General features: G+C 38.0%; 1 protein-coding gene across 5 annotated transcripts in view; it reads left to right on the top strand.

Moving 5' to 3' along the window:
* Positions 1-1,840: 1,840 nt before the first annotated feature.
* Positions 1,841-10,908, top strand: part of depdc5 (DEP domain containing 5, GATOR1 subcomplex subunit) — a 51,367-nt gene continuing 42,299 nt past the window's right edge. For all 5 annotated transcript variants that reach the window (XM_047368307.1, XM_047368310.1, XM_047368308.1 and 2 more), the window contains exons 1-19: positions 1,841-2,123; positions 2,991-3,051; positions 3,140-3,227; positions 3,355-3,401; positions 3,503-3,588; positions 3,671-3,754; positions 4,152-4,201; positions 5,623-5,692; positions 6,059-6,137; positions 6,222-6,283; positions 7,747-7,816; positions 7,907-7,979; positions 8,054-8,157; positions 8,238-8,312; positions 9,521-9,655; positions 9,752-9,813; positions 9,897-9,970; positions 10,646-10,715; positions 10,824-10,860. In XM_047368307.1, the coding sequence (XP_047224263.1) occupies positions 2,994-3,051; positions 3,140-3,227; positions 3,355-3,401; positions 3,503-3,588; positions 3,671-3,754; positions 4,152-4,201; positions 5,623-5,692; positions 6,059-6,137; positions 6,222-6,283; positions 7,747-7,816; positions 7,907-7,979; positions 8,054-8,157; positions 8,238-8,312; positions 9,521-9,655; positions 9,752-9,813; positions 9,897-9,970; positions 10,646-10,715; positions 10,824-10,860 (1,324 nt within the window). In that variant the 5' untranslated portion in view covers positions 1,841-2,123; positions 2,991-2,993. The remainder of the gene's footprint in view (positions 2,124-2,990; positions 3,052-3,139; positions 3,228-3,354; positions 3,402-3,502; positions 3,589-3,670; positions 3,755-4,151; positions 4,202-5,622; positions 5,693-6,058; positions 6,138-6,221; positions 6,284-7,746; positions 7,817-7,906; positions 7,980-8,053; positions 8,158-8,237; positions 8,313-9,520; positions 9,656-9,751; positions 9,814-9,896; positions 9,971-10,645; positions 10,716-10,823; positions 10,861-10,908) is intronic.

Raw genomic sequence — 10,908 nt, 5'->3', positions numbered from 1 at the left:
AAATTCTGCTGACTAGTTCAGCAGTCTCCACTAGTTATCAGGGCCCAGTAACCTGCATCTTTTAAACATTTCATTATTTTCACACACTTGATTTACGTGAATCGGTCAACAGGCCTTGGCAGAACTTTAAGGTATGCTGAAGAGGTAATGCAGTCATTTGAATCAGGTTTGACGGTCTTCCTTCACTGGTTCTTTCCACCCTCGCCTCAGTGTAACTTCTGTTGCCTGGCAACCATGATAGTGTGAAGCACAAAGCTGTGAAGCTGTTCAAATTGAGCACGAAGCTTGATCCTGCTGTCTCCACTGTAAATAACTGCACATGGTTTTTATTTACCTCTTTACATATCTCCGATGGTTTATAAGCTTGTTTTCTTTAAAATGTTTATCATATTTTCATTTTATTCTGGTTCATTAATCAGCCATTTAAAATGTTCAAAATAATGTTTATGTTTATAGATATGAAGAAATATAACACTGTAAACAAAGTTATTAATGACAAATACCATTTGCTGATTTTATTGGTAATACCTTTAACAACTTAAACACTAACATATTAACTTCCTGAACAAAGTTCTGAAAGGGTAATAATAATAACAAATAAACCAAACATTAGCCATTACACAACATCTGAGTGAATTATAGCTTGATTAACTTCCAGTCATTGGTGAAATGCGAGGCCACGAAGGATATACCGAACCCATGGGCAGTTCTAGACAGGTGGCAGTGCCCCTGTAGAACTGGTACTGGCCCCTGTACTGAAGACATAAAACTAAATCAGTTTCTTATGATGATATGTGCTGGTCTAGAAACCATAACTGATTGGTCCCTTGGAGCAATTTTATTTAAAACAGCTCATGATCTAGAGCAGGGGTTTCCAAAGTGGGGGTTGGGACCCCCAAGGGGTAGCGAGACACTAAGAGGGGGGTCTCCAGATGATTTTCAGAATCATCATGATATGACCCCTGAGGTGTAGGGCCAAAATTATAAAAATATATCATGAATGTGAATGTCCCATTAAATAAGTGTGCAATAAAATAAATAAATGTACCATTAAATAATTAAATGTACCATTTATTTATTTAATACATTATTGAATAATTAAATATATCATTAAATTATGAAATGCACAAATAAATAATGGTTCAATAAAAAATTTAATACAACTTTAAATTATGAAATTATAATAATTAAATGTCATTTAAAAATGTATTCATTCAAAAACACATTTTATTATTTCACTCTGCAGAGTGAAATAATTAAATGTTGATCTCTGGCACTGTGGTTTTGGGGGTCACGGGCTGAAATGTTTGGGAACCCCCTTATTTAGAGAAGAATATGACGACTGATTTCAAGGAATTTAATAAATGGAAAACGGGTTGCCATACCCTATACTTTCACATTAAACAGCGGTGCCAAACTCCAGTCCTCCAGAGCTGCTATCCTGGAATTTTTAGATGCACCCCATCTCCAACACATCTGAATCAGATGTTTGAAAATTCTCATCAGTATGTCATTGAGCTCTGCAGAGGCCTGGTAAGAGCCACTCACTTGATCAGGGGTGTTGGAGAAGAAATGCATCTAATTGCTGCAAAATAGTAGCCCTCGCGGGCTCCGTAACCTTTGCATTAGCATCACTTTTTTTTCTTTTTCATTTTAAGGCTGGTGCTGTAAAATGGCTTCATGGGCAGAGTTTTAGGGTATCTGTAAAAGCGAATGAGAACATAACCGAAGTGAGCCATCTTTCATACACATAAACTCTCTATGCAGTCGAGAACCAATCACATGACATGTTTGAATGTTTGGCATGTAGAGAACCAATCACGATAGAGGTGTAGATTGTTTGGAGGAAGTGAAATGAGCCTACTCTGAGCTAGCATAGCGCTAAGCATGTCTACAACCCGAATGGTTCCTTCTTGCTATAGTTATTATTTATAATAGAATATATGTGAAAATGTATATAGATATTATGAGCTGTTCCGCAGGATTCGCGTTAGTTCAGTGTTAGGTCATTTGACAAAGTACCCGTCAGGGTTCTCGGAGTCATATGCTAGACTGTAAACGTCAACTTTCTAACGAAAGTTCAGCTGCTTCTGGGAGTTAGAGCTGTCCGAGAGAGTGTTCAGGTACGAATACGTGTAGTTTTTAATGGTTGTGTTAATGCCTTAGCTTTTATTGGAAGCGGTTATTTTTTTTATTTGTACTCAGTATTCATTTCCTACAAGTCATCCTGAAATGTCAACGTTTTGGCCTACATGCTATTTTTGGGCGAACTAACACTGCACGGCACCATAGGCGCACCATCCCCACGGTGAAGCATGGCGGTAATGCCATCATGCTGCGGGGATGCTTTCCACTGGGACAGGGAAGTTTATGTGAAGATGGATGGAACTAAATGCAGTGCAGTTGTAGAAGAAAACCTGTTATGGGCGACAAGACTTTATACTGGGGCGGAGTATTAGCTTCCAGTAGGAAAGCAACATTAAACACCCAGCCAGAGCTACAATGGAGTACTTTAGATTAATGCATATTCATGTGTTAAACGAGCTCAGTAAAACTTATAACCTATAAACTTTGGAGCATCTGTGTTAAGACTGCAGATGCTATCCATTCAGACTCTTATTTCCTTTTCATTGAATGTCATTTATACTTAATGTTTGTATGCTGTGAGAGCTTAAAACCGAAGTCAAATTCCTTGTTCGTCCACACAATAAAACTGATTTGACCAGGAAACACTCTTTGAAAATCACAATCTCTTGAGCTTGTACTGTTTTGCAAAGAATGAAAGGAATTGTGAAAAGCACATATTTTATATCTACTTCACTATCTTGCACTACTTTGTGTTGATCATAAAATTATAAATTTAGACTAATGTGACTAAATGGGAAATGTTCAAGCAGTAGAAGTACTTTTGCCAGCGACACTTTTAGTTTCCTCTTAATGTTCCAACAATAAAAATAGCATGTTTTAGCTGACTTTTTCTTTTCTTTCAGACCATGAAGACAAATAAGTCTTATAAACTTGTGCTGCACAAGAAAGGTTTTGGTGGAAGTGGTAGGATGAAACCTTGAATGCATCAGCACGCATTTTCAGCCAATGTTTCTGTGGGATTGTATTGAAAATGATCTTGTTTTTTGAGCAGATGATGAGCTGGTTGTCAACCCAAAAATCTTCCCTCAAGTCAACCTGGGAGACATAATAGAGATTGCGCACCCTACAGATGAGTACAGGTGAGGTATTTAAAGGAAGAAATGATGACCTGGATGTTTTTAATGTTGTTTTACTGAATAGTGTTTTTTTACTAATCGTTGGCACTTGATGAGTTCGTGATACTACTTTGTGTCTTTTGGAATTCAGTCCTCTCCTGCTGCAGGTAAAAAGCCTAAAGGAGGATCTTCAGAAAGGTAAATAAATTATCATCCTGGTACCATAAACGATCAAAGCTTTCCATTAACCTCTTGGTAGTACATTGCACCATCATGCTGGAAACCATCTTCTTTTGCAGAGACAATCAGTGTGGACCAGACTGTAGCACAGGCCTTTAAGCTCCGTGCCTATCAGGATGTTATTGTAAATATTGTTGACCCAAAGGTATGCTCATTTTGGCTGGTCTTGAATTGTTCACCTGCTAGTAGCACAAGATTTCTAACAGTTTTGTGTTTTCCTCCTAAAGGAGGTAACACTCGACCTGGTGGAGCTGACATTTAAAGATCAGTACATTGGCAGAGGGGACATGTGGAGGCTAAAGAAGAGTCTGGTGGGCCATGTAAATGCTGCCAATGCATACTCAGCAAGACCAGAGAAATTAGGTACCCTACTTGAGGTGGCAAGAACAAGAGCCAATGTCCTGACCTCTTTCTGGCCAGGGCATTTCTTACTTCAGAAGAACTCTTGTGAAGTTTTTTATAGTTCTCTCCTGCTGCAGAATTAGTATAACATACACCATGCACCTTCTTCTGGAAATGCCCAGATGACATTTCCAGAACAAGGTGTATGGTCTCCCTAACCAGGACTGCAAGAACATAATTGTATGTTTTTGTATTTGCAGCCCTTGGAGAGAGAACACATTTCTCTGTTCTTGTGTGGTATGTATATTTGCCTGTAGTCTAATGCTGAGTGTGAAATGTGTATAACCTATGTCCTCTGTGTTTTAGGTGAGCACATGTGCTTATGTGACTCAGAAAGTGGAGTTTGCAGGAATCAGGTATGTTTGCTTCACAGCACTTTATGCTGAATTGTCTTTTAACAGTTTTGGAAGATTGGCATGAAAAGACTGAAATTAAACATTTAAACTTGGTTTTAGAGTGCTTATTTATTTTTTGTTCTGTACAAAATATAGCTGCCTGATATTAGGAAGACATGACTTTAGAATATTGTGGTTAAACATTGCAATTAACCCATGTTTTGCTCATTTTTCCACAATCACAATGTCCTCTTGTGGTTTATGATCTGTCCCTAAGATCTACGCTGCCCCTGGAAAGTATTTACAACACTTAAGTTTTTCCACACTTTATGCTGTTTTATTCCAGAATAAATTAAATTCCTTTTTTTCTTAAATCTCTACACACCAAACCCCATGATGACAACATAAAAACTGCTTTTTTTAGACTTTTGCAAATATATTGGGGGAAAAAAACAACATACTTGTTGCTTGTTGTGAATACTTGTACACAAGCAATCACAACCTCTGCATGACACTTAGTTGATCAACATGTGTTTTTGTATCTTCCCCGGTTGCCCCGTATGCCAGTTTGCCCCTGGCTGAGAGTCACTTCACTAAATGGAGACCAAACACGTTTAAATCAAAAATGCACTAGAAACCGAAACCCGAGTCCAGTCCATTTGAAAACAAGTCCAGGCCTAATTATGTAAGGATATTCGGAAAATACCGACTCGTTTTGCATCTGGTTTCATACCATCGCTTAGTCTGGCGGCTCTTTTGCTTGATTTTGAGAGCATGGGAAATCTCCAACACGGACTTAAAATGCTGTGCAAATCTGTCAAGATCATATTTTCTCCTCTGAGATGTGTGTCGTGTTTTCACGTAAGCTGCTTCAATCGGTGAAGTATGTTATCTTTCAAAACCAATCACATATGCATAGAATGTCGATGATGCATTACAGATATTTCCAGTTCCCACGGTCCCTGAATGCCACAGCTGGGAATATGTTGTTCAGCCACTGTGTTAAGCTGTCAGTCATGATTCTGCACCCCCTTGATCCGAGACCCCGCCCCCCATGCCAAAACAGGGCCAAAAATTTGAAGCCGAAAAAAAAATCTGCAAGTTTGAAAGAAAAAAAAACTTGAATCTGAAAAGTAGTTTTGAACTTTTTTTTTCAGTTGCAAAACTTTTTTTTCAGTTTTCACATTTTTTGAGGGGGAGGTTCAAAGTATTTTTTCAGGTTCAAATGGTTATTTTTTTTAACACACTTTTTTTTTCAAGTTCAAATTTTTTTCTTTTGAACAAACTTTTATTTTTCAGGTTCAGATTTTTTCTGTTTGAACAAACTTTATGGCCCCAATTTAGCTTCATAGAGATGTTACTCTTTATTGAATATGCTGTTTAGTTGGGTGCATTTTTCTCTTTTACTGTTAATATGTTTGTTTTGGGGAATTTCTTTGCAGAGCCCAGGCCAGTGAATTATGGGTGAAAGGAGAAAAAGTGACTTGTGGCTACATTAGCGAGCATACCAGAGTAAGTTGTTTAAGAAAACCAAGATAACTAGCTTTATTGATCAGTCATTTCTCTTTCTTTGTTACATAGGAAATTTGATATGTTCATCCTGTGACCACAAAATGAACTCCTTTATACCTAAATTCACTGATCCTAAGTGGGACACATCCTCATACTACAGACGCTCCACGTATTTTAAATGGTTTTCTATCCCATAGATACTGGAACGGCATGGTTTCCTATTAGAAAGATATTGAATGCACCTTTGGAAATGAGGAACATAAAATCTGATTCATTTCTGAATACATGCTTCCTGTCATATCATCACAAAAGCACTTTATTATGTTAAGGTAATAATTATTCTAACCTGACAATCTGGTTTCTCAGGTGGTGTTTAGATCAACATCTGCTATGGTTTACATCTTCATCCAGATGAGCTGTGAGATGTGGGACTTTGACATATATGGTGAGACATAAATACTTTGTTTGACTTGCTGCTCCTTATTCAGTCTTTAGAGATGAATGTTTTATTAGAATGTTTTGTTTCTAGGGGATCTGTACTTTGAGAAGGCTGTCAGCGGTTTCCTGTCTGACCTGTTCACTAAATGGAAGGTTTGTGCTGTCCAGTCTTCCCGACTTGTTGCTAGATTTAGCCTTAGGTTAAGACATTTATTACAGGGTTTTATGTATTTGAACGCAATAAAAAAAATCATCTGGACCAGGATTTGAAATCACTTAAACACATTTTGTACTGAACAGCAGGACATACCAAATCACACTGTCTGATGTGTGGAAAACTACCTTGTAGAACAATATGTAGCAGTGTATAGTCCCATTAGTCTCTTATTCAGTGGCTGTAAGCACTCTTATACCAGCATCTCTTCAGTTTGTTATGGTTTGCAGGCTTTCATTTATGCTCAGCTCTCTGAAGGCTCTACCAGCAATTTTTCTCCCAGATTGAGGTCTGATACACACCTGTTTTGCTTTCTTCTAAAGCCAGAACCGCTAGTTTTGTGGAGTTTCATCAAACAGTCTGAGTGAACCCTTCTCACACTCTGCTTTTGCATGTATTAATTATTTTATTGAATAAATAGTCTGTTGTTTTAGTGTGCATTAAGCATGAGATATTGTTTTATAAACTGACCCTGATTTAAACTTCTCTGTGTTCTTTGGTCATCATGATCCTGTTTGTTCACTAATGTTCTCTAGCAAACCGCTGAGGCCAGAAACAGAACAGGTGAATTTATTCTGAGATTAAATTGCACACGATATCTGGACTCGGCTAATTAGGTGACTTTCCAAGACATTTGGTTCCCCTTGATTTTATTTAGGGGTAATCAAGTGAAGGGAGCTAAATCTATATGCAAGCCACATTTGAAAATCATGTTCTTTTTCTTTTTTCTTTTCCATTTTTTTATGTGTCCTGTTGTGGCCTTTCAGACATACCAAATGGAGCAGATGGGTGCCTATATGTGCCAGAGCAGTTTTGTGCTACTAAAAGGATATCTCAAACAGAATCCTAATTGCATGATTAACTGTATTAATATCAGATTCAATCCAGCATCAAAGTAGGCTGGCCACATTGATGTTATAGTAGCCTGTATTTGTATGACCTTCAACCATTTAGAGTATTTGTGTGTGGGTGAGTAAATGATCACATTTATAGAATTAAGTGTGTTTGTGTTGAATGAGTGTATGTGAGTGTGAGTTTATCACCTGGAGGTTTACATTTGTTAGTGTGGCCAGAATGGTAGAAGGCCTGCAATCCACAGCATTGAAGAGCAGCAAAGGACAAGTAGACCCGGGTCAGGAAGGCCCTTGCTGGCCACCTCCGCATGGCGCTGTCAGAGACCCCCAAGCCATCCCAACACCCTCAGTCCCCACCGAACTGGCATAGGCTGTGCGGCGGGAGCCAGGGGACAGATGATGCTATGTAATAATATTCCCAATATACAGTTTTCCACAAAGGATCATTTAAAGAAATCTAGCCATTTTTGGGGGTCTAGGTTAGTTATACTCCACAGGAGTGTTCATCTTTTTTAAAGATGAACAAAAATAGTATTTCTTGTTAACAGGACAAGAACTGCAGTCATGAAGTGACCGTTGTGCTCTTTTCACGCACATTTTACAATACAAAAACATTGGGTGAGTTTATAAAATTTATCTTATTCTCACAAATAAACATACTTTAGCAATATTAAAAGAAAAATTTGTATATGTTGTTAAATTATTTAGAGGATTTTCCTGAGAATCTGAGAGGATCCATCAGACAGAATCATGAGGGACGGTATTATGAAGACTTCTATAGGTAAGCATAGGAAAGAAAGGAAATAACATATGATGGTGGTGTTTGATGGAAGCAGTCGACTCTTTTGTGATCAGGGTCGTGGCTCAGAATGAGAGACGAGATGAGTGGACCTCGCTATTGGTTACCATCAAGAAACTCTTCATTCAGTACCCTGTTCTGGTGCGACTTAAAGAAGCAGGTAGTGGAGGAGTCCAAATCATTTCTGACCTTTGGATCAGGATCCATTTATAACTCAAAGCTTTTATCCTTTGATGCCAGATGGTTTTCCTGTGGGCTATAATTCCACTGCTGTGCAGGGAAACTACCTGGAGGCCATTAATCTTTCTTTTAATGGTGAGTGGGATAAAACTGAGCTTCTTGTTGTATTACGGCTCTCTGCGTCATAACATGTCCTGGCTTGTGTTGTATTAAGATGAGGAAAACATGGGCAAAAATAGGAAAGGTTTCATTTAAGACTGTATCATGTATTCTCTGTAAGACGGAGCGCTACAGGAGATCCTTCCTGCCCACAGCCATCAGCATCTACAACGGCTCTTTGAGGAAACCTTCATTATATGAGCTATAACAACATTTAATTTCCCTTTGGGATTAATAAAGTATTTTTGAATTGAATTGAATTGAATGTAGAATGAGAGGTTTTTGTACAAATGGCTCACATCTAATGATAGCTTCATCCTTTTTCCAATTAATTTTAGAATCTCTTTCACAAGAGCTGTCTGACTCTGATATGGACCTTTAGCTGTGTTGCAAACTGAAGAACTGGAACAAATGGTGTTTAAGGATGAGATTTAAAGACTTTATGCAATGAAGCTGTATTACCAGTTTTTGTCTGTATAAATTATATTCTAGAGATGATATTTAGAATAGCCATCTGCCACTATATGATTAACATAGGTAAAAATACTAGGATCCCATTCTAACATGGTCTTTACACACAGATTGAAAATAAAAAGGTGAAACATGAACCTATTTTATTTTGAATAGAAAAGCAACAAAACAAACACAATAATGTAGCATAGAGTTATATTATTGTAACACCATCAAGCAAGTAAGCATGCTTATTGTGCAGAATATTGTACCTTTCTACTTCAGCTTCCAAACAGTCTTTAACGTAATTTAATGTCAGTAATGGCTGGTGCTCCCTTAGTTTCCGATGTATCACTGTATCACTGTCCATGTTTTTTGGGGATTGTCAGTATTTCCAAGCAAACAAATTAGTCTTTCCTATAAGCAAGGGAGTGAAGTGTTTTAGCCTTCTTTCAGCCTGCTGGCCTTCAGGGCACAGCTAAAGGTGGGGTAGGGGTGGCGCTACTCTATGCTCTGTCAGCCAGTGAAAACTCCTGTCCATTCTGCACTTTTATTGAGAATTCAGCAATAGGACTTGAAAACATTTTAACCAGCCTGTTCCTCTTCAAGATGAAGCAAAGTTTACTGCTGAAAGAAAAAGGAGCGATGAGTTTTGTTGTTTTTATGATGATAAAATGTGTTGGATTGTTTATATTAAGAAGGCTAACAGATGTTATTCTACATGTCTCCCTCAGTGTTTGACAAGCACTACATCAACCGTAACTTTGACCGCACCGGCCAGATGTCAGTGGTCATCACTCCTGGAGTAGGCGTGTTCGAAGTTGACCGTCTGCTTATGATTCTCACTAAACAGCGAATGATTGATAACGGTCAGTGTTTCGCTGCAAGCAATCTTCTCCTGACAACTGAAGGGTAAGTGTAAGGAATGAATGAAGCTAATGACTAATTATTTTGCCCTTTTGTAGGGATCGGTGTGGACTTGGTGTGTATGGGAGAGCAGCCGCTGCACGCTGTGCCGTTGTTTAAGGTGATAACATTCAGAGTATCAACCAGTGTTGGTGCTCTTGGCCACAGAACACTCATTTAAAGGTTCTGGTCTTTCTTCTTAAGCTGCACAACAAGACAACACCCAGAGACTCGCGTGCAGGAGACGACTACAACCTTCCACACTGGATCAACCACAGGTAGGAGGAGCTGACAGAGGTGATTGATGTTAAATCAAGAATAAATATTTAGAATTAGTGGTGGATTTTCTCTAAATTACACAGGGTGAATATGATACAAACAGAAGCTTAAACATAAACTCACACACTTCCACTGATAATAAGTGAAATATCTCATAGCAAGTAACAGAGAAACCACTTTTTGTAGCCATCAAAAAGCTTCAGTCTGGATATTTGACTACTTGTAATTTGGTTGGTTTTCTCGCACAGACATAACTTTTCCATTCAGATCTTTTTTTTTTTGTGTTGTAAAAAAAATATGACCATCAGTGCTTGTCATCATGATGCCAGATGTTCCGATCAACTCTACATGTTAATGGCTCTTACAACTATTTTTACTAAATGATACATTTTCTTCTGACTGATTCTGTAGCTAATTTTTATTTCACTCAAAGTCAGTATTTACCAAAATGTCCTGTTCTGAAATTCTGAAATGATTGCCTTATGCTTCAGAGTTAAATCCATCTACCTCATTACTGTGGCTATTTTTTAATGTGACTGAAAATTATTCAACAACCAAAAATGTAATCCAGTTTTTGTTTCTGCCTTAGCTTTGACTATTTGTGATTACAGCTATACCATAAAGATGGAAATCATGGTTTTGTTTCTAGCTCAAATGTTCTTTCTTTTCTGCAGCTTCTACACGTTCAAAAGCCAGAATTCCTGTAGCTCGTTCACTCCTCGGATCAAGCTGGCTGGTTGGAAGGTACATGCAGACATCTTTTAGTCTGGTCAATGAATTCATTTACTATTATGTTTTTTGTTGTTGTTTTTAAAACAATCTAAACTATGTACTTACTAATCCTATATCTAGCCTCATGCTGAGACACTAAAGAGCAGCAAAGACCACTGTAAGTTCCAGTACAATCTTTGCCTATTTGATCCGTTAGAATGAACGA

This window comes from Girardinichthys multiradiatus, chromosome 6 (assembly GCF_021462225.1).
Source record: "Girardinichthys multiradiatus isolate DD_20200921_A chromosome 6, DD_fGirMul_XY1, whole genome shotgun sequence".
In the NCBI taxonomy this organism is placed as follows: domain Eukaryota; kingdom Metazoa; phylum Chordata; class Actinopteri; order Cyprinodontiformes; family Goodeidae; genus Girardinichthys; species Girardinichthys multiradiatus.
Note: the sequence above shows the minus strand (reverse complement) of the source record. Positions and strands in the feature narration are given on the sequence as shown.